Source organism: Patagioenas fasciata, chromosome 1, assembly GCF_037038585.1.
Source record: "Patagioenas fasciata isolate bPatFas1 chromosome 1, bPatFas1.hap1, whole genome shotgun sequence".
Taxonomy (NCBI): Eukaryota; Metazoa; Chordata; class Aves; order Columbiformes; family Columbidae; genus Patagioenas; species Patagioenas fasciata.
The window spans coordinates 125,847,824-125,866,044 of NC_092520.1; the positions used below are offsets into that span (position 1 = coordinate 125,847,824).

Consider the following 18,221-nt stretch of genomic DNA (forward strand, 5'->3'; position numbering starts at 1 on the left):
GAAAAAAATAGATCACCCTCTGTTGATACTTGCAACAGTGAGAATGAATGTACTGGTGATTTGAGAAATTAAGCAAAGGCAATGTACAGAAAATAATCCCTTTTGGGTGACAATTCTTCTATATAAAAGGCTAATTTTCCAGTCCAGACAAGGTTCACTATTCCTGAACACCAGCATACCAGAGCATTTTGCTACACAGCAATAAGAAGAACCTGAAAAAACCTAAGCAACATGGAAAGTAGTCACAGAGGAACAAAATCTATTAAGATCTGGTATTGCACTGTTCAGGCCTTATGCACAACAGGAACATCAGAAACATGTTTTAAGTGTGTAACTCCACCTTCTTACATGCCATAGATGAACGCAGATGCAGAGACAAATTGTCTACTCTAGTTAAATTCTATTCAGTTCAGCTGAAGCTCTTAAGTAAAGGCGACTTCATGATTGTATGTGCTATGGCCAATTCTCAAATGACGGACTCCTTCAGGGCAAATAAGAACAGCCTCAAGTCTGTGCAACATTACAGTACTATGCAAAGTCTATGCAAAAGTCCAGAAACAGCTGTTCAAAAGGAAAGGGCCTACATATAGCTGAGTCTTTACATAGCTCCTTATGTTGTTTTTCTCCTGGGTTAGTGAAGTATTTCGTAGTGCACAGCAGATGGTAGAGGGAGGTCAGATCTATAATTCCATTACTTGAGAAATAACATGATCATATATGATCTTTCTAGGATTGCAGATACATGTGTCACACTATAAAGGTTTTTAATATTTTTAATTCATATTAAACACAGTGAGTAATCGTTGCAATACATCTTTACTGACTTCACCTCCTTTATGTAATTTATTTTCTCTTTGTAGTTTTGATACTTTTCAAAATCCAGTATAATCTTTAGTAGGGAGTCATGCTGCTGAGATATGAACTACAGAGGTGAGACAAATTCCATTTTCCACATGGTGTGTGAAAAATGCTATAGGTGGTATAAGACTCTGACAGACTCAGCATCTTATTACAAACTAAAAAATTCTAATATGTAATCAAGTTGGCAGGAAGATACCATATGATATTATATGGTATCTAAGAAACAGCAGGTAGCCATGTAACTAAACTGCACAGTAAAACCCAGAGTGAGGCAAAATTAAATTTGCAGGCACGTGCAACCTTAAAATTGCTTTACTTACAGTCCGAAAACTTAATCATAGAGCTTTAATATTTTAACATATATCTAAAAGAAAATTTTAATGCATTTCTAAGAACCTCTTCACTTTCACAGAAGGTAACTAGTAAGATCAGCCATGACTTAGCAATAATAGCAGAACATTTAGTCTACAATGAAGACAGATTACCACTGCAATCTTTAAAAAAAATTATACTTGTCAGTCATGTTTTTGAGCTTTTTAGGTAGCCCACAGTTTGCTCCTCTGAATCCACAAACTTGTAAATTGCCCAAGAAAACTTTACAACAAATCAAATGACGCTCTAGTGCCATTAACTCAAGACATCAATCATGGAAATTTCAGCTAAAAAATAAAGATTTAGAACATTAAATGTATGAAAGGAGGCACATTAGGGTGGAAATTACAAAACTGAAGCTACTAATAGTTCAGGTCTACACCGAATCTATCTAGAAAGGAAAACTCACTATTATAGCTACAGTATCTATTCTGGTAACTAATGTATATGGTTCATTCACTTGCAATAGCTTAAATCCCCCCCAAAGCAACTCATGAACTGTAGAAATAAGCCTGACCTGCGAGGCAAGGGTGATGCTTGGCTGAGACTGCAGGAGGTTGGCTTGGCTTTGCTGAGGTAGTTGCGTTAAGAGATTCTGCGCTTGCAGGAGACCTGGAAAGAGAAAAGGGTGCATTTGGTTTGTCATTTTAAAAGACTAAAACATGAAATGAGGTAGAAAAAAGGCTCTTGCTAAATAATGAAATTTACAAATAAATTAAACGCAAGCCTTCATTTCACTCCTACATAGGTATCTTCAGACTTTGGACTTTTCAGTCCAATATCCCCTTGCATCTTCCTGAAGTATATGCAGTGACAGAAGGGTGAAAGAGAGAAATCTGTACTTGTCTCCTCCGCAGAAAGTTTGTAATGATGCACGTGTGTGCAGGCATCATTTACTGCTGCTTTCATCTTGCAGATTTTGAATCAACCTCTTCCTGTAACCAACAGCTGATCAAGAATTAGGGAGCACATAAACATCAACAACTGAACACTAATTAGATCAAATCCAACAAATGAATACTAATCAAAACCACAAATTTGGCTCCTTGATTAACCTTCTTGCTCTCCGTACCGCCCCATGCCAGCTGCCTAACAAGAAGGCAACTTGTTCTGGCAAATTTAAGCAGACCACACCAGGAGATGAAACTAGCCCATATAACCTCCTCCCAGTTGAAATAAAGAAGGAATCTTTTGGAAAAGTAATCAAAACTTGAAGTTTAGGTAAGATACTGAAAACCATTTAAGTTGCACAAATAGCATGAACATTACACTGAATGTATTAAAACCTCTGCTATTATAAAAAGGTAACAACATTAAAGAACAGTTGGAACTGATGCAGTCAATATACACAGTGTGCTGTCATTAAGAAATTAATTCTTTTACAGTCCACTATTTGTATAGTTTATTAAATCTCAGGAAATTGAGACATATGTTCGCATCTATATATTTTAACTAGAAGCTATCTTTTTTTTTCATTCCTAATATTAAAATTTATATGGTTTTAAGGGTAAGAATCTTGACCAAAATATGCCTACAGTTAGTCAACTCCCTCAATTTTATTGCGAAAAATATTACTGCTATTCTTTAGGCAGCTTCTGGCTATGGTTTCTCAATTTCCCCATAATAATTTAAGAACCTGACTAATTAAACCTACACTTAGTAAGCACCAGTTTCCTAAAACCAGGGGGGAATGATGGCATGACAACAGATGAACACTCTGGCCACTCAGAGGACAGAACACCAAGTATGGCTTAAATTCTGTAATTTGAGTTCGATGTGGTCAGTTCTGGCTCATCAGCTGGTTGATCAATCAGGGCAGACTACTCATGATCAGCTACCTCTTAGCAGAACGTAAGTAGGGGACAAATAATTTTAGGACTTGATAAATACTGAGTGAAAAAAATGTTTTACAAGAGGTTCATGCCACAGGAGGCATAATTGTCTTCTGACATTGATATTACTGTTACTTTTTTTCCCTCAGAAAGTATTGAATACCTATTTTAAATAGAACGTGCTACTATCAAAATGCTCAAGACCTACAGAATAAAGCCAGCTGCTTATGCAACATAATAGCACAGCATAGATGTCTAACTAAGTAAATTTGCTTTGCACCACATAATCAACATGTTCCAGCTGTGTTTTTGAAAAGCCACAGCGAGGGAATGGGAACTTCCAAGACCGCCACCTACTACAGTTAGAATGCAAATATTTGTTCACTTGAAAGATTACTTCAGCTGCCCAAATCTAAATATTCATTAGTGAACAGTCACCTCTAAATGAAGAGGTTTTGACCTTCATTTAGTGACAGTAAACTTTAGCCAACAACTTGAAATAGAAGTGGGTGTAATGGATTCCCTCTATTATAGAGCAGCTGATCAACAATGAAACGAAAAATAGGCAGCTGACAGTGACCATCTTTAACCTTCAGTCTAATTGTAACACCAGTGGTCACAAGTTACACTGACTTATTTATGACTGTAATTAGAGTAATTAGGACTGTCCTGTTGTGATTTTTTTTTTTTTGTCCTCAAAGGAATCCCTGAGGATCTCTTTCTGGTAATAATTAAGTATGGCAGACAAATCACCTACATGATGGTCCAAAAAGATGACTGCATGGAGGTAGATAAGGATTTATGAAAAAGTATGATGCTTTCGAGTTATTAACTTTTTTTTTTTTAAATAAAGTAAATGCATCTGCCATCATCCAGGACTTTTCCTGTAATGTCTACAAGTAACATGAATAATGGTCCAAGCCAAAAAACTCTTCCTGCCAGCCAACAGTCCCCAGGGACTGATGCTGGGTTCAGTTGTTACTGTCTAAAATTAAACAGAAGATAAAACAAACATTCAAGTGCAGATTTTTTTCAGCATAATTTTTAAAAAGTTGGCCCAGAAGCATAATACATAATTCATCCCTAACTGATCTTCCCAAAGAGTGAATTTTTTCATGTGAGAACTTGACCGCTTTTTCTCTGCCAAAGCTGTTCATCTTCTTACAAACATACCCTGCAAGTTAGCTTGCAAGACAAAACCATTACAATATCATAATTTGAGTAACTGGAAACAACTGAAATGGAAGAAGGAAGAGTGTCATACCACTTATTACACACTGTGCCATCTGATCAACTTTGTTGACCCCTGTTGATGCAAAAAGAAAACTACTACTGAGTACTTTGCTGCACCTCATTTTATCAAATTCCAATATTTCAAAATGGGGACTTGTACTTGGAATATATTGGGATCCAATAGAGAAGAGAAAGTACTAACTTATACTTTTCTACAAATCTCTTCTACTGAGATGTCAAACTGCTGCATCTGTTGCAGTATGCAGGTACCCTTTAAGATCAGTTCAAGAACATGATACAAATGTGCTGAAGTTGGTGAGCTGCAGTTTTGAAGAGTACCAATTCACTGATCCATGCAAAGATGCTGTCACACTACTTCAATCAAAGTCAAGATTTTTACCCACTGATGCTGTTTGGATGGTGAGAAGCAAAGACTTGATTTCAAAGAGGACAGTAAATAAATATTAAGTATTTAATTCATGTCTTGGTAATGAGTATTGGCAGCACAGGGGTAGAAGTCACTATTTAAATCACTTCTCCCAAGTTCTTCAAGCTTTCCCACCTTATTTGGAGAATGAGTTTGAGTCAGCTACATTTTATCTAACTACTGTGTCAGCAAATACACTGTCACTGAGAGTCTCTCAAAAATTAAGAGCTGGGTCTCCTCATCTGCATATTGAGAGGACCAAAGCACTTTCACATAGCATATTATTAACAAAATGAGGAGGAATCCTACAAGGGCAGTGCAGGTGCACAATCTCAAATGAGATGAGCACTTGTCCAGTACAAATTTGACGCACCTCAGAAGAAACACAGGCAACTTTAGACATCTTCCTCCATCCTCACACTGGGTGAGGGAGAGGCACTCTGATTTATGGTACCAGAGTCCAGCAGGGTCAGTACCCAATGCTTAACATTCATTATCTTTTTTTTTTTTTTTTTTTAATGATACAAGAAGAAAACAAGGTTTCGTCTGCTATCATCTTCCCATGTATTTTTACAATTAAAAAAAAAAATCATAAACAAGGTCTTTAATAATTAATAGCAATAGCTTAAGAATAGGTAGGCTCAGTTCCAATGTTTAAAGGTAATTAGTAGCTTGTTTTCCACATTTGTCTTTCTGGTAAGTATTGCTTCTAAACCAGTTCTCTCTCCTCGACAACGATGCAGTCTCTTTCCAGATCTTAACAACTTCCGTTTGCAAGATTAAATTAAATGCAGCACCATTTCCCCTCTCCATTCAGATTTTTACCGATACGACTTTTATTGGCAATACCTTTCAAGTAGAAAGGCAAATGGTCATCTGATGAGGGTAATATTTTAAAGAAGCAGCTATAATTGCAGTAGAGGATGTTGAATTGATTATTCTAGAGACAGATCTATTACTTAATAGAGCAGATACAAGAGGTTTAAAGACTGTACAAGGTGCTACATTCCTGTTTGTGACTTTAACAATAATAAGAGGACAATAACCGTTCTGAATAAGAAATTGTTCAGGATTTGTTTCTGAATACGCAAATCTTCTGCATATTTGCTGAGGCTTGAAAAAATTCCATGAGTTACGATGTTATCTATTACAAGCCATGAAAAATAGGAACTTTACAATTTGTTTCAGGGAAGCCACTGAATAACCAGAAATCACATGGAAAAGGAAGATGACTATATGAGGCACATGGCAGTGTATTTACAGGGAGAATTCCACATCCACTGCTGTGATCTATAATGTGTGTTGCAGAAGACAGCAGAATAACATTCTGATCGCTTTAGCTACTGAATTTTCTAAAATTTTTCCAAAGTTGGATCTAAGCCATGACGTCCAACCCCTTCTAAATGTAATTGCTGATGATTGCATTACTCTGTAACCCATCACTTCTTTAGGTAAAAGACGCTTTTTTCTACCAAATGTTTACATTTTCTACAATCTGGCTTAGAGATAGTGCTCTTCACTTATTTCCCTTGAAACTATTCTCTTATATTAAAACCAATGTTTCTCATGTACATGACTACATGGCATGTACAAAATATGTAGTGTAGTCTATAAAGCAATATATTTCTTTCAAAATAGAAAAATCTATAAATAATTCTGAATTTTCACTTTAGTGATATATAAAGCTGCATGCAATACCAATGAAACATCCTCAAAAATCTGAATGCTTTTGCTGTTGAAGAAAGCCCTATGCTAGTTTCTTCAGAATATTTATTATTTTATGAACTTGACTAATGGAGCAATAAAAGAAGAACAACATGAAAAAGTCAGCTGCAACAGCAAATAACAAAATAAGAATACACACTTTCTCAATCTTTCTCATAAATGATAACATACTGTTTGAGATCTTCCAACAATAACCACGAAATACTGCAAAAACCCATACTAAAGAATGAGATAAGGGGTATTATGACATACATGTTGCTTTATCATTGAGTGTTCATGAAGAAAATTAGATCCATTCAAGCATTTCAGTTTGGAACATTGTCACACACTAATGGTCTATGGTCAGAATACAGAATATAAATCTTCTTACATTTTTGAGCTATTCAGTTGTCCAGGCTGCACATTACTGGTAAAATGTAGTGTTTCTACAAACACTGCGTCCCTGATGACAGCAACATGCAGGTCTGAAATTGCAGTGGAGAAACAATTTTCAAATATGCCCCTGGAAAAGGTACTAGGAAAACCTCTTCTACTTCAGAAGATTTTAAACAAACAAAAAGCCTTCCTTTCTTTTTATAACGTAAACAACTCATTTTAGTAGATTAATGTAATTTGCTTCTGTTAGTTTCCTTCTTCATGAAGCATCTTCAGAGATATTTTAGAAAACCAGCAGAAGGTAGCTGAAAAATGTAGGCAGACAATAATAACTGAGTTTTTCAAAACAATGTTTCTGTGCTTGCTGTTTCCCATTTTTTAATTTTTAAAAAGTCTGTTTTAAAGAAACACAACTAAATTTTGGTGAAGCTTGCTTTCTTATAAAGAATATTTAAGCTTATAAGCTCTGCTTCATTTAAAGAAACTAGTACACCACGAAAGGCCCTGAAGAACAGCGTTTAGCCATTTTATACCAGTGCTGGTAAAAAAGCTCTCCTAAATCAAGTCCTATTAAAAGAAAGTTAAATTTGATTAACCCTTTCTGAATGCTCTCACATTTGAATAAAGTGAGAGAGCTTTAGCATAATGGAAAGCCAGTTCTATCCATGTCATAGTATGTAAGAAGGAATGACACATGAAAAAAATTGAAAAAACAGAAAAAAAATAGGTGCAAAGAGCTGCTTCATAGGACAGCCTGGCTCTGGAGGACTCTTCAAGCATAACAGAGTTCGCCTTTTGAGCAAGAATCTTTGGATTATCAGACCTAAACAACCGAGTAGAGTTCACATAGAAGACAAAGGGGGCAAAAAAAGACCACTGGAGTATATCGATATAGCCTGGAGGAGACTCAGGGAGACCTTATCGCTCTCTAAAACTACCTGAAATGAAGTTGTAGCCAGGTGGGCATCAGTCTCTTCTCCCAGGTAGCAAGCCATAGGACAAGAGGAAATGGCCTTAAGTTGCACCAGGAGAGGTTTAGATTGGCTATTAAGAAAAAATTCTTCACAGAAAGGTTTGTCGGGCATTGAAATAGGCCGCCCAGGGAAGTGGCTGAATTGCCATCCCTGGAGTTGTTGAGAAGATTTGTAGGTGAGGTGCTTAAGGACACAGTTTAGAGGTAGACCTGGCAGTGTTATGCTAGCGGCTGGACTCAGCAACCTTAAAGGTGTTTCTCAACCCAAATGATTCTATGATCAGCGTAAGAGGTCATGGCAAAATGCAGTTTTCTGTAGGCATCAATGAACAGGGTGCAACCAGTACTGTGATGTACTGCTACTTGAACATATCGGTTCTTAGAGCAAAGTTCCTGTACAAGATCTCAACTGATCTAGCACACTACAATCTACTACTGCCTTGGTTTGCATTTAACATGTAAGGCATACCCACTGTATCACCAAAATATTATTTCCAAGAGTTGTTATACAAAATCAAGCATTCTAGTTCTTTTCCCAAGGTGTAATTATTACTTCAGCTTATGACAAAATTTATCATACCCTCTTTAGGCTTAAAGACTCTTTAGTCTCCTGCAAGGACTCCTGATTTCATTTTCCCAGCCTTAGAATTTTGTAGCCCTTTTAGCACTGATCTAATCCAGACAGTCCACACATCATCCTGGCTTCTACCTCCTACAATCCTGCCCTTGAGTTCTGGAGAGTTGTCTTCTAGAAGTTTTCCTCCCAGTAGGCTTCCTTTTTGAGAGCCTGACCCAGAAATTCAGATGCTGCAGTATTTCCCAAGATAACTTGTTGTTAACAAATGTTCCCATGCCATGATCTCTGGATTGATCCTCCATGAGAAGCTACACAAACTTTGACAAGGCTGATGTCTAACACCCAGAAAAAGGACAACTTGTTAGAGTCTCCTAATTGCAATACTGTTATTTCTCCTAGGGAATATCAACACTTAGTGAAGGTGTATGAAGTACCTCACCTTTTAAGAGGAACAGGTGAAACTATGTATGATTTTCTGTTCTGGCAAGGAACACTTACCCTGCTGCCCCTGCGGTGTTTGTGAGATGATGAACTGTGCTGGCTGCAAGTTGGTTGTTGGATGCACCAACACAAACTGTTGCAGGTTGAGATTCTGCTGCTGAAGCTGCTGCAAGTGCTGCAAATCCTTAAGGAAACAGAGGAAGGGGGGGGGGGGGGGGGGGAAGAAAAAAAAAAGGGGGGGGAGAAAGGAATTAAAAAAAAAAAAAAAAAGAAGGAAAAGAAAGAGCTGTACGTTAGCCATTTAAGTCAGCCATGAATCCCAAGGTAACTAGATTACCTATCAAGCAGCTACATTCTAACATTTAGAGACAGAAGTGGATGTCAAACACAGCAGTCCTGCTACTGAATATCCTTCAGGCTGTCAATATGGCTTTCATTGTCCTTCATAAAACCAAACAAAAATTGTTTACCAAATGACCCAGTAAAATACTTCAAGCACTGTTACACTAAAAAAAAAAAAAGAAACACAAAAAAAACCCACCACACAAAACCAAACAAACAAAAAACAAAACCACACCAAAACACACAAAACAAAAAAAACCCTCCACAACAAAAGCAAAACAACAAACACAAAAAAAACCCCAAGCCCCCTCTTCTTCAAGTGCAGAAGTTTCGAAATACTTTAGGCTTATCAGCACCCAGATTTCTCAGATGTATGTTTTGAGGATGCAACTCTGCTACAAAATTTATTGTTGACAAATCAAGCACATCAGTTGGGAGCTATTTCTGTTTATAACAACAATAATCTGCAATTAGAATTCTATTCAGTAACCGGAAAGCAAAAACAAACAAACAAAAAAAACCCACACAAAACCCACAAAAAAACACACAAAACCCAACAAACCAAACAAACAACAAAACAAAAACACAAAAAACAAAACAAACAAACAACAAAATACAGATTATTAGTCAGTACTCTGTTCAGGTCAAATTTCAGGAAATAGTAAATAAATATATTTGATTAGTTCTGAAACAAACCGCAAAAGCTTAGTAGACATGGCTATAACTAAGGCAAAAAGGAATAATCAAAACTCAGCACTATTGTAGAACCCTACTTTTACGTATTTAAACCATTCAGAACTATTAATGTTCTATAATTAAATGACTGGTCTCACTGTAAATGGTAATTTCTGAGAAACTGAATTATCAAGAAAAATGCTTCAACCTGCTGTTTAGCTGGAGAATGAAAACAGAGGGAACTGCTTAAAAATATTCTCCCCAAATTAGCCTTTTTCTTTTAATCTTCTCTAAACAGGACAATATCAAGAGTAACTGAAATTTGAAAACTGAAGTACAATGTGAAGCCAGCCAACATAGCATAGCTAATCTATGAAAACTATACAGATGTGTAGAATCTTTCCATCTTTCTGAGAGGAAGGTGTTTCAAAATAGCTTCCAAACAGGGGGATAAAGATGGAAGTATTTCCCACACTTGGAACCTCCCATTAAACCCACCACACAAAAAACCTCCCAAAACACTATTTCAGGTAAGTTACTCAGATACCAGAGTACCTGTTTGCAAACAGATACCCGCTTCTGAGTCCAGATGTGTCAGAACACGTTAACAATGCCACTTCACTCCTAAACCAGTGCTCAATCTGGCTGCTTGAATGGAGCTGCTCATTCTAACATACCTCCTAACATACTTGAGTTATAGTGAGCCAGACTAACAAAGACAAACTTCTTAAGGTAAATAAAGTACCCCCCATGCATTTTGACTGATGCAGGTTACTAAGCACTCACACAAGCTGCTCAGCCAGCAGATGTGAAAGGCCATTAACTGCCAGCAATGGAGATAGCAATGGAAAGTCAAGACAGACTGACAAGGATAACTTTTTATTTACACAATACCATTTGCAGAATATAGTTATCTGCCTATCACCTTACATTATTTTAAAACTGTTAGACTAAAAAGGTGCAACTACTGCAGAATACGGATGGTGTGTGTCAGTGGGTGAAAAGGAAGACTATGGAGGAAAAGAAAAAAAGAAAGTCCATTGATTTATGAGACCATAGACATGCATTATAAGAAAACCACTACTTATCCTGCATTACTAAGACACTGGCCATCAATCACTTAGGCAACTTAGGCATGTTAAGTCAAAAGCATGCAGTGCAATAATATGGTAGACAGACACCAGATGGATCAACCAAGCAATGCTCTTTAAGACATGGAAACTTTCATATTCTAAGAGAATGCTAAAATTTCTAAAAAGTGCCCCCCAGCACAGAGTGTTTTTAAAGTTGATAGTATTGTTTGCTTTCAAAAAATTTGAAAAGTACTGCAACTATTCCTTTGAAACTGCAGGAAATTTCCTTCCTAAAAAAGAGAGCTATAACTGCTCCAGTTTTGTATGTCATGTTTCTTCTGACTTCATATCATTAAGTTTCATTGGTCAGAACTGCTACTAAAACCCCTTACTTCTTGAGACCAATGCAACATGGACCTCAATTCTTTCACTCACTGATCTTCAATGCTCTATTGGTTACCTGTGCAGACTGAGCAAACCCTCCAGCACAGCAGGGCTCATACTGAATTGGATGCAAGGACTAGATGCAGAGGAAACAAATGGAAACAGAAAGAGTAGGGCAAACTGACTGAGGCTGTGAGTGGTGGGTGGGAGAAAAAGAAATGACGAGAGGCTGAAAGATAAAAATAGAGGTGGATAAGAGAAAAAGTAGAAATACAAAGGAAGAATTGGGAAGAAATTTTTGAAGGAAAAAGTGCAGACAGAAGAACAGGCTGAAGATCTTCCTGACCAAAAGCAAATGAATGAAATGTCCCCAGATGACCAAGTAGATTTTGGTTGATTTGAAAAAGCACCAGAGAAGAGGAAATTACCTACAAGAAAGAATACAAAGAAACAGTGGCAGTGTATTTGTAAGATCAAAGGAGAGCTTTTTGTTTAAGACTATAGTATTCATAACACAGGGTACCTAGCTAAGACATGGCAGCTCTTATCATCATGCTCTCACACTTTAATATGAGAAAACTGCTTTTAAATTGAGGCCTCAGGGATAACTGGTATAAGCAATCTTATTCTGTGCATCTGCCTCAGTAAATGGTATCTTGACTGAGTCTTGTTTAAATACAGAAATATAATTCTGTAACGTAGAATGGAAATGATACCTCCAAGGCTAATCACTCTTAAATAGCCCTATCAGCTCCTCAAATTCATTTGAAATCCAACTTTATTTCTACCTTGGGAAAGTTTTATTATTTAGTTAATTGTAGTGCTACAATAAATCTCCCACTAGCAACCATGCAAACAATCCCTGACACTGTTTTCGTATACTTATCTTTATTTTCTCAATGGTAAAATCCATATACTAGCGCAAGCATATGGAAAGAGATGTAAAGACTTTTGGAGAAATATGCATGTCTTCTGATGCTGCCTAACAATTTATAGGGATCAAAACTAGTCAGCTCCTACCTCAGCAAAATAATCTGTCAAGAGAAACAATACATCTTGACTTAAGGAAGTGTTTTGGTCTTAAAGAAAATACCTAAAGTTGTAAACTCAATGCCATTAACTCTAGTTACAGCTTCACTACAAACTTAAGCATCTTAAGCATGAGATTTATCTCATATAAACACTGATCACAGATCCTGAAAACAAACAAAGCTTACAAAAAACTCCAAAACTTGCTACAGCTGTTTAGTGACAATTTAGCTTCAGCACAGCACTAACATGTTATCAGATTGCTGCAGCAGATACCTTACATTAACTGCAGCACACATTTAAAAAGTCATGCTTGTGCAATTAGTTAATTAAAATAAATATGGTAATCCCCCTGCTGCAGAGACCTGCCAGTTAATCAATTATTCAAAAATCATCAATTAAAACAAACATTCAGCTATTTGTGTAATCAGCTATATGTTTACAATAGCAATGCAAACAAAGCTGAGCACTGTTCATAAGTCACTATAAAGATGGATCAAAGAACATGGTGTTATCCACCTACAAAACTAGGCAGGGGAAGTTTTCCATAAAGTATCTCAAATTATATCCAACACCTGCACAAATTATGCCCTGCACTTTCATCATAAGAAGCAGCTAACAAGATTAATCTATATCAAAATAACCTATCCTAAAATAAATTAAAGTCAAACATTTCAATAATTAGGAATGCCAGAAAACAAGTTTAACTTGTTCGCCTTGTGCTACAAATACACATTTTACAGTGGCAACTACATTATCACATACTATTTTTCACAGAACCTTTGGCTCATTCATACACACAAACCAGACAATGCTCACTTCAGAAGCTCCTATTTGATGACACCTGTCTGATCTTTTCCACTCTTCCCAAACACCACTTGGAAGATTTTGTAATTTCTGGAGAAAAACCCAGTACCAAATTAATAACTGTAAATGCTTATCAAATTTTCACAGCTTCCCACTGAAGTGGAAGAGCTGGATTAGAAGGAGGTCACACATGTACAACAATGCCTTCAATAGTATCCACTAATTTCATAGCATATTTGACAAATGTAAACCCAGAAAGTTCAAGGCACAGATTTTATTAATATGTAGTCCGAATGCTCCACACCTCACTATCTTAAACTGCACACCCGGAAGACAAAAGGCACGCACTTGTGGATCACTTACATTTAAGTTAAAAGACTCACAGAATATCAAATCAGAAGTCTGTGACAGATACATGGAGAGAAGTTGGAAGCTAACCGTTAACTTCCTTGACAAGGACATTTCATTTCCCATTCTTGTCTTGAAATCTGTCTGTTATTATTGGGTACAGAGAAAGGCTTAAAATTAAGAGATGGTCTTAGTAGTTACAAGTTTCTCTGAATGCAATAACCTTAAGTCATTTCCAGATCATGCCAGTGAAGTGGGATCCTTTGCTAAAATAAATACTAATTTCTGGTCGCAGGACTTGTCACCAAGAAGCTCAGTGTGAGGAGTGTGGGCAACATCAGTTCTGGCCTTTTCAAGGTGGAATGGCATCACTCTGGCCTCTGTAAGAATGGCCAGAGGGGTCAGAACTTTTAAACCAACACCACGGATGTTTGCCACTTCAGCTAATAAAACCAGTCTGTTATTCAGCTACTGGACTAGCACAATTAAGGAACAGCACATTATACCAATGGACTCCACAGATAATTGCGACATTTCCACTCTTTGATTTAATCAGCCCTCATCCTCACTTTTTAAACACTTCATCCCAGATGAATGCAAATGAAAATTGCCTGAATAGAAAGCACCAGAAAGCATCAGAACCTACTCACTGCAAGACGCAGCAACTTTGGAGATTACATACCCAACATATTTTGTGGAGCTAGACTAATCAAACCAAAGTATTACGTACTGAGAACCTTAATCTATGAAGAGCTGGACCTCAGAGTCAGCAACACAATCACCTACTAGTAGTACTCAAGATGCCCACGCTGAACATTTGGCTACCCTTGTCCAGAAGTCTAAGGAGTTTCCACACTACAAATGCTAAGCATAGAGTTAGTGGTGCTGTGTTCTCCACACTGAATTAAGCCAGTCTTGGAAGACCTGGGAGGATCTTTGAGGCTCCCAGTAAGCAGAACTTCCTCGGCAAGCAGTTCTTCAGAATGAAAAATTAATGGGTCTTTAGCAGCAGACCGTAAAACTGGACAGATTTCGACACCAGACTCATTCTGCCAGGTTTTTCTCCAGACACGCAAGAGTGCCCATTCTTTGTCACTGAACTCTGAGCATTAAGCAACAAGCCAAAACAGCACACAAATGTGTCAAGTCAAACTGCCTTTCTTCATTCTATCATCTTGCTGTTTGGATCAAACAAGTATCCTTTGCGCTAAGTACGTATCCCTTCTGATCCATACAGGTATCAACAAGCGTAATTTCTACAGGTACCTTTCTATACCCCTTCTCCTTTCTCAAGCTAACTGTAAGGAGGAAAATCCAGAAAATCCTGCATCTGGTCAGATTCTGGGACAAACTCAGAAGCCCAATGGAACTGATAAGCAGCTGGTACACACACTTTGCTAAAACTATCAGCTTCAACCTCATCAGCTAAGGATGCATAAGGAAAGACTCTAGAAACTCACTGAGTAAGGAATAAAAATATTATTTGAATGATGCAATTAGTCAAATCTTTTCATTTTCCACCCTCTCAAGCCTCAAGGCTCACCTGTGCAATCTGTATTGGCTGAGATAGAGGGATCTGCGTCATCGGCGTTGCAGCAGAGGCCGAGATGGTGGCACCAGCAGCGCTGTGCTGCTGACTGGCTGAATGCTGCACTGCAGCCGCCAGCAACTGTGCCTGCGCCTGTTGTAGCAATAACTGTTGCTGGGCTGGCGTCAACGTGAGCTATAAATAATTAGAAAACACAGCCATTAATGATGGAAAGAGCCACTTCAGCTACAAAGTCATTAGCTAGCTCATTACTAGTTATATTAACCAGGCATTCCTAACACTGTTACCACAGTTCAGCCATTAACTAGCCAATGACTTCAGCCTAAAGTAAGGACAGCTGGCTACTCAACACAGTGTAGGAACCAACCTACCACAGACCTGACATAAACCAAACCGCACGGAAGCAAACATTTGCACTTACTGGAAGATACAGAACCTAACTTTAGTTTTCTTCACAACCCTACCAGGAAGTTCGGGAAATAGGTAATTAAGTAGCAAGCAAAAGAAAAGAATCAGTATTGCCAGGATTTGAAAGGAAATTTACACCCAGCAGAACAGCAAGTGATTAGTCAGATGAATGAGAAGCAGGAATGCTGGCTATGGCTACTGAACAAACTGATAACACCCCAGCTGCTTCACATTAGCAAGAATCCCTGCCATATTCCATCATTTCCATTATGCCCTAAGATATACGTAAAGAACATGAGCTCCATTTGTTTCTCTCCAAGTCTCCCCATCTGCTTTTTTTCTTTTTAAATAGAACAGAGCTGGCAAGTTTACATCCCTTCTCAAACACGCATTATCTCTGTGAAACAGGTGGCAGCAGTCTCTCCTTTACATGTAAATGAATCTTGAGGCCCATATTTGCTGCAATCCATATCTGCATAGGCCTGGACTTTGGAGTGTTTCCCTACTGCAGACAGTCATAAATTAAAAAAAAATACATAAATAAAAACAAACCGAAAAGAAAACACCACAATACTTTGAGAATAAGAAAATAATAAAATATGCTGGGTTTTAATAATGTATTAAAACAGTCTCGCTTTTACAACTTTCAACTGTAATTAACCAAAAACTAAACAGGACGGTTATTTATGAGCATACAAGAAGATTTAACAACTGAACATGAAATTAAGACACTGTTTCATTCAAGTATAGAGATGATCTAACCTAATACTTCAAATCATAAACACATTGTTACAGCAACTGCCCTAAATTCCTTATTAACATGCAAACTCTTAAAACTGCAAAGCTGATTATGTGGAAGCAAACTCTTTAACCAAACCATCCCACTCACAAAACTAGCTCTTTTTTTAAATGACTGAAAGCATTTACAACAATTCAGAAACACCAGTAATCCTAAAACAACAGTTATTCCACAGTTACTCCCAAAGCCTTGCAATTAACACATCTCAAAATCAGTAGGTTAAAACAGAAGGGTTACACAGGTTTAAGGTAACCACTAATATAGTTACTTAAAAATACATGTGTTGAAGACGAAGAATTAATGCCAGCAGTTACTATCATTTTTGTCCTTCACTCAGCTAGCTATCTGATAAGATTTAGTCTCATGCTCCCATGCCTCATTTTAATCTTGGAAAAAAAAAAAATTCCTCTTTATGACATCAGTAACTTTCTTATTTGTACACACACCAGGTTTTCATTTCATTGCAGAGCCAAGACAGATACTGAGAACAGGGAGAAAGAATTATTTTTTTTAAACAAATATTTTGCAACAAAACCCAAAAATTAAAATCTACTTTTTTTTCTTGTAGGAAGATACTTTCCATCCCCTCTTTCACTTAAGCTTCTCCCTATGTTAAAGGAAATGACAATAACCTTCACTGACAGTTCTGTGGGGGCTGCCGTAGATACTGCCATCATTTGCCGGACAGGAGGTTTACTGCAGTATGCTCGGGTAAATCTTACCCCAGTGATCTGTCCTCCGGCCAGCATAAGCTGGGTCTGGGGTATGGCCGCCTGCACTGAAGGCTGCTGGGAAGGCTGGCTTGGCTGCTGAGAGTCCCCAGATTCTTCATTAGATTTAGACTAGTCAGAAAAAAAATACAACTCTTTATAGTGTAAAACAGATGTTAATGTATAACACTGCTATCTCAACACACAATAAAAATCTTTCATCTGCATACAAAAAGCCCTTGGGTTTATTTTAAGAGTGTGTTTAAGCAATGGCTCTATGTGCCCATCATCTCAGCTACAACTGCTCAAACATGTCTATAGGTAATGCAGTTTAAACAAGACAAAAAGACTCCCAGCTCTTCTGTGACTCTGACATTATTTTCAGGTCTCATTTCACTTTATCCCATGCAACTGAAGCTGATACTACCTTTCACCATAAAGGAAGAACAGGTTGTTAAAATTATTCATTGCCTAAAATCCTAATCAATGGAATGAGGGCAAGGAGATTGTGTTTCCATTTTCTCTATCTGCATCATGCACCTCTAAGTCATCACACTCTTCGTTTATACAGAACTGGTTTGAGAATCCTCACAAGTTTATCTACCTACAGCAAAACACAAAATACATACAGTGCTTTTAAACAAAGTTTAGCATTTATTTAATTGCATGATGCTTTATTTTAAAAGATTGGGGGGGTGATTTTTGTGTGGTTTTGGGTTTTGTTTTTTATTTAAACAGAAGAAATTATGAAGACATGAGGGAGGAAATGCAAGAGCACGAAGAGAGGGAGAGAGTTTTATGATAATTAAAACTGGTTATGCAGAACATTAAAATTCTGCATAGATTTGCATATTTTCCACCACCTGTTTTGGGGACTGCAGCGCAGGCTAATTAACATAAAGGCTCTGATTAATTCTGCCAGTCATTGAGCAATAATTACAGCGCAGGACTGTAAACATTCTGCACTGGAGATACAGCCTGTTTGCCAACATCTCTCTCAGGGATGGAAGTTTACCATGGCAACCGAGGCAATTTTCTGCCTCCTTCCTCTTAGAAAGGAAGGTCACTATACCTCGTCTTCTTTCCAAATTGTTATTATGTATAAGTGGGTCCACATTCTATTGCATTTCATGTAATGCACTACCTACATTCTTTAATAACAAGCAATACTGAAACCAGTTTTCAATAAAACTGCATCCCTTGCCCCTTAATATAATGCTGAGAGGAAATGCCATGTTACTGACACACTGAAGTGTTCAGAATCATAAAAAAGTTTGAGAC

The 18,221-nt window shown here is 37.4% G+C and overlaps 2 protein-coding genes across 8 annotated transcripts in view; both read right to left on the bottom strand.

The window, feature by feature from the left end:
• Positions 1-18,221, bottom strand: part of COX17 (cytochrome c oxidase copper chaperone COX17) — a 177,028-nt gene that overhangs the window by 18,288 nt on the left and 140,519 nt on the right. The gene's annotated exons all lie outside the window — the stretch shown is intronic.
• Positions 1-18,221, bottom strand: part of POU2F1 (POU class 2 homeobox 1) — a 111,412-nt gene that overhangs the window by 15,416 nt on the left and 77,775 nt on the right. For 3 of the 7 annotated variants that reach the window (XM_065842661.2, XM_071814056.1, XM_071814052.1), the window contains 4 exons: positions 16,863-17,072; positions 15,018-15,197; positions 8,874-9,000; positions 1,751-1,845 (listed from right to left, as the gene is read on the bottom strand). In XM_065842661.2, coding sequence (XP_065698733.1) covers positions 1,751-1,845; positions 8,874-9,000; positions 15,018-15,197; positions 16,863-17,072 — 612 coding nt within the window. The remainder of the gene's footprint in view (positions 1-1,750; positions 1,846-8,873; positions 9,001-15,017; positions 15,198-16,862; positions 17,073-18,221) is intronic. The other 4 variants (XM_065842670.2, XM_071814067.1, XM_065842680.2 and 1 more) reach the window with 3 other exon arrangements.